The sequence below is a fragment of the Kryptolebias marmoratus genome, linkage group LG22 (genome assembly GCF_001649575.2).
Source record: "Kryptolebias marmoratus isolate JLee-2015 linkage group LG22, ASM164957v2, whole genome shotgun sequence".
Taxonomy (NCBI): Eukaryota; Metazoa; Chordata; class Actinopteri; order Cyprinodontiformes; family Rivulidae; genus Kryptolebias; species Kryptolebias marmoratus.
This window is the reverse complement of record NC_051451.1, coordinates 27927284-27931948: the sequence shown is the minus strand read 5'-3', so window position 1 is coordinate 27931948 and position 4665 is coordinate 27927284. Positions and strand designations below refer to the sequence as shown.

Sequence of the window (4665 nt, the reverse complement as noted above, 5' to 3'; positions counted from 1 at the left end):
CTGTTGGAGCTCTAAACCTGGTCCTGTTGGAGCTCTAAACCCGGTTCTGTTGGAGCTCTAAACCCGGTCCTGTTAGGAGCTCTAAACCCGGTTCTGTTGGAGCTCTAAACCTGGTCCTGTTGGAGCTCTAACCCGGTCCTGTTGGCGCTCTAAACCTGGTCCTGTTGGAGCTCTAAACCCGGTCCTGTTCGAGCTCTAAACCCGGTCCTGTTTGGACCCGGTCCTGTTTGGATCTAAACCCGGTCCTGTTTGCAGCTCTAAACCCGGTCCTGTTCGAGCTTGGACCCGGTCCTGTTTGGACCCGGTCCTGTTTGGATCTAAACCCGGTCCTGTTGGAGCTCTGGACCCTCAGCGTCCCTCAGGAGTCTCTAACTCGTCTGTTTGACCCGTCTAATGTCTCCTCAGGCCTTTGACTTCACCTCCGACTCGACCGAGTCCCTGGACGCGATGCTGACGGACTCGTTGAAGTCCAGGACGCCGGCGGGCGGCCTGCAGCTGTTTGGAGTCGCACAGATCGAAGAACGCAACATGTCTGCGTGTGAGTGACGCTGGGATAAAAGGCCGGCAGCTTTCAGGAGGTGAAATCAGTCGTTCGGTCGGTTCTCTGTGTTTCAGATCAGCGCAACGAGGAACTTCCCACGATGCTCCACTTCGCCGCTAAGTTCGGTTTGAAGAAGCTGACCTCCGCCCTCCTCCAGAGTCCCGGCGCTCTGCAGGCCTGCAGCGTGATGAACAGGAGCGGAGACTATCCCAACACGCTGGCAGAGAAGAGCGGCTTCACGGCCCTCAGGCGGCTCATGGACCGCTTTGTTGTGAGTTCTCTGAGAAGAAAGCGTAAAATGATGATGTCCTCCGAGTCCGTTTGTCCTGAACGTGTTTCAACCCGTCCAGGAGACGGGGGACACCCTGGCGTCTCCGTCTGAGGACAGCACCAACCTGCAGGACGAGGTGGAGGTCTACGAGCCGATGTCTTCTCAGGACATCATGGTAAAGCTCTCAGGTTTACGGCGGTTGGGATCAAAGTTCAACCGAAGGTCAAAGGTCAAAGATTTAAGTTGAATTCGTTCAACTTTTAAAATCTTCCGAAACCAACCGGGAGGTTTGAAAAGATCAGACATCAAACATCCATCTGTACTTTTATTATTTCATCACAACATTTACATCCTGGTGTCCTCAAACTCAAGGGTGCTCAAAGTGTGGCCCTCGGGCCGTTTGCGGTCCCGGGAGCTGCAGTTTAAGAACGGTGGCGCCTTTTTTGCAGATTTTAATAATAATTTTTTTAGACTTAACAGAAAACAGGATGAGAAGATATCATTTTAAAATGTGCAGTATGAAGTAAAGCTTTTATTAATCCAGTTTTATGATTAAAGGACCTCAAACCTTCACTGACTTTGGATAAAACTTGATTTAATCTTTATTAGAAGGAACTCAGACTCTGTTGGGTGAATACGGAGGACATCTGTCCGGAATCCGTTTCAGCTGCTCAGTGTTTATGAATCACGTCTCGGCTGATAAGATACTAACATCATTACATAAATGACCAGATTAGCTCTTTAGGTTCAAAGTTCACAGGAAGTGGAACGTCTCTGACGAACTCAGAAGATGTCAGACGTTTTTAATGGATGAATCTTTTCTCTTCCATTATGAAACCATTAATAAGAACATTCTCACTGCCTGCCTGCTTGTTTTCTGTCCCGCTCTTCCAACCCGCCCAGGACACAGAGAAGACGCTGAAGTCTCAGTTTGAGGACGCCATGAACCTGCAGAACGACGACGAGCTGTACGAGCCGATGCTCACCAGCTCCAAGGACATCATGACGTTCGCAGGATGCTCGGAGGACATTTATGAGTCCATGGTTGGGATTGACCCCGAGTGTGCAGAGGACTTATGTAAGATCACGTTTCACTTTCTTCATCAAACGCCAACAAAAACAGCGGGGGCCGTTTTCAACCTGCTTCTGATTGGTTCTCCAGATGAGATGATGACAGCAGCCGATGAGAACCCCGAGGAAGCCATGCTCAGAAAGTTCTTCCAAGGTATATCTTCAGGGTACTCATTATTTGTGATTAACACGCAGACGTTAGATGAGGGTGTTTCTTTAACTTCCTGCAGCGAGGCCGAACACGACGGACGTCAACTCCGTCCCGCCGAAGAGACAGGAAACTGTCAGACATGAGCGCACTAACTTCGATGAAATAGAAGAGGAGGAGGATCCGTATAATTTGTGCCCGGAGGACATCTACGACACGGTGGACATAAACAGCACCTACCCCCCCGCAGTCCTGAACCGACCGCCGGCCCCCATCCCCAGACCCGAGTCCGAGTCCGAGCCGGAAAAACCCACCACCTACATTTCCAGAGGTTTTTATTTTTATTTATCAGATTATAAGATGTTTCTCAGGCTGAACTTGTAACTTGACTTCATTTTCTCAGTATTTTCAGATAAAAGTTCCTCTCAGAGTAAAACCATGGAGCCAGGATATTTTTCAGGTAAAACATTTTATTATTTCCTGTTTGACGTCCTGAACAGCAGTCAGCTGCTCTTCTTCGTTCTTTTTATTTCTGGTTTTTGTGTCAAGTTTACTGGATGAGTTCAGGAACCAAAAAAACATCTGATTCCTTCAGGAAGTCCTAACTTCTGTGAGCTGGATTTGTGTCTCTCCTGCACTTTAAAGTCCTGTTAAAATATAAATCCTGAGGTTTAACTTTAATCTAATCCAGCTTTATTTATAAAGTCCTTTCAAACAACCAAACAGGACCAAAGTGTTTTACAGAACAACTAATAAAAGACGTAGAAGTCAAAACAGCCCCGTAATAAAAACAACAGAATTAAAAACAATCCAGGTTTTTCAAATTAGACACAAACTTCAACATTTGAACTGAAAGTTTTCTGTTTGATTTTATAAATCAGCTTCCTGTCCGAACTTTCATTAATCTCAGTTCTCAGTCAGAAAAGTTTGTGGGAATTTGTCCACGTTCAGCTTTTAGCTCATTCCCAACACAAACAGACGGGACAAAAGAAAACACCCTCAGATAAGATGAGATAAACTTTATTGATTCCTGCAGTAAGAAAGTTCAACATTACAGCAGATCTCAGGTCAGTTTTATCAGTCCAGGTATCTGTCTGTCCTCGCCTCGCTGTCCACGTCCTCACGTCGCTGTCCATGTCCTCACCTCACTGTCCACGTCCTCACCTCTCTGTCCATGTCCTCACCTCTCTGTCCACATTATTTCCTGATTAAAAGAAAAGTCATGTGACATCATGATTGTGGGCGGGGCTTAAAGCCCAACTGCTTCGTGAGCAGACTCTGGTTCCAAAACTAGAACATGGCAGCTTCTGTAAAAATGGCACCTTGTGGTTTTAATTCTCAACAATGGAAGGAGTCAGGACAGCGTCTCCTGTTATCAGAACCGTCCCCGTGGAGGCAGCAGGTTCGGGACAGAAACCCAGACCTCCTCCAGCTCCTCCTGGAGGATCCCAAGGTGTTCCCAGACCAGAGAGGATCCAGAATCCCTCCAGAGAGTTCCGGGTCTGCCCCGAGGTCCCAGTGGGACATGCCAGACGAACCACCTCAGCTGACGCCTTTCGATGAGGAGGAGCAGCGGCTCTGAGCTCCTCACCTCATCTCCAGGATCTGTATTTGTTTCATGTTTCTCTTTATTAAATGTCTTAATTTGTTTCTGTAATTTAGCTCGAGCTGTGGGTGAAGCCCTCACACCTGCTTACGACCCGTACGCCGGGATGAAGACCCCGGGGCAGAGGCAGCTCATATCCCTGCAGGAGAGGGTCAAAGTGGGGGACATCTCTGTGGACGAGGCTGTTCAGGAGTTTAAAGCCTGGCAGGTCGACCACGAGCGCAGAGCGAGCTCCATCCGCTTCCAGCAGGTAGATCCACGACCCGAACTCAGGAACCGGAGAGCCTGAAGGAGCTGAAACTGAGCCGTTAAAGCTCAGAGCAGCAGGACATGAGCTGAAAGGAGCAAAATGGTTAGATAAAATCTAAATGTAGAAAATCCTAACTAAAAGCAGCCAAAAGCTTGAAGTACCAAAGCTAAAAGTACCAGAACTGTGGCTAAAAGCTAAAAGTATCTGAAGACACAAACAGAGACAGTTTACTGAAGCAGGTTGGTGAGGAAAGTATTTATAAATAAAAATCAACAGAAAAAAAAAACAGACAGAAAAATAAAAATCAGTCGAGTGAGAAATTCTGCTCAGCGTTCAGGAAATAACTCTGACTCGTGTCTTGTTTTTGTGTTTTTTGGTAAAGGATAATCTGGATAAATTACGGAAAAGCATCACCAGGCGTCACAAAGAAAGGGAAAAAGCTGGAGGAGAAAGTGGTACGATTTCTTTTTTATAAAATGTTTCCGTCATATATCTGCTGTCATGAATTCATATTTCTGATGTGGTCCGGAACCGTTCAGAGTATGAGATCAGCGCCCCGCTGCAGAGGAACATGTACTGGGGCTCCGCCCTCACGCTGGAGTGCGACGTTTACGAACCGGCGCCCAGGATGGTCGCCGTGCCGCCTCCAGCAGCTCCGCCCATCCTGAGAGGGAACTGGAAGACCGGCAGTACCTCCAGCACCTCCAGTGAGTCCTGAGGAGGAGGAGGAGGAGGAGGAGGAGGAGGAGGAGGAGGAGGAGGGAGGGAGGGAGGGAGG

At 47.9% G+C, this 4665-nt stretch overlaps 1 protein-coding gene across 3 annotated transcripts in view; it reads left to right on the top strand.

Moving 5' to 3' along the window:
- The window catches only part of pik3ap1 (phosphoinositide-3-kinase adaptor protein 1), a 36972-nt gene that overhangs the window by 26689 nt on the left and 5618 nt on the right, over positions 1-4665 (top strand). For all 3 annotated transcript variants that reach the window (XM_017424217.3, XM_017424218.3, XM_037973604.1), the window contains 10 exons: positions 406-538; positions 616-812; positions 892-987; positions 1716-1890; positions 1975-2037; positions 2114-2362; positions 2435-2491; positions 3694-3887; positions 4270-4342; positions 4427-4594. In XM_017424217.3, coding sequence (XP_017279706.1) covers positions 406-538; positions 616-812; positions 892-987; positions 1716-1890; positions 1975-2037; positions 2114-2362; positions 2435-2491; positions 3694-3887; positions 4270-4342; positions 4427-4594 — 1405 coding nt within the window. The remainder of the gene's footprint in view (positions 1-405; positions 539-615; positions 813-891; positions 988-1715; positions 1891-1974; positions 2038-2113; positions 2363-2434; positions 2492-3693; positions 3888-4269; positions 4343-4426; positions 4595-4665) is intronic.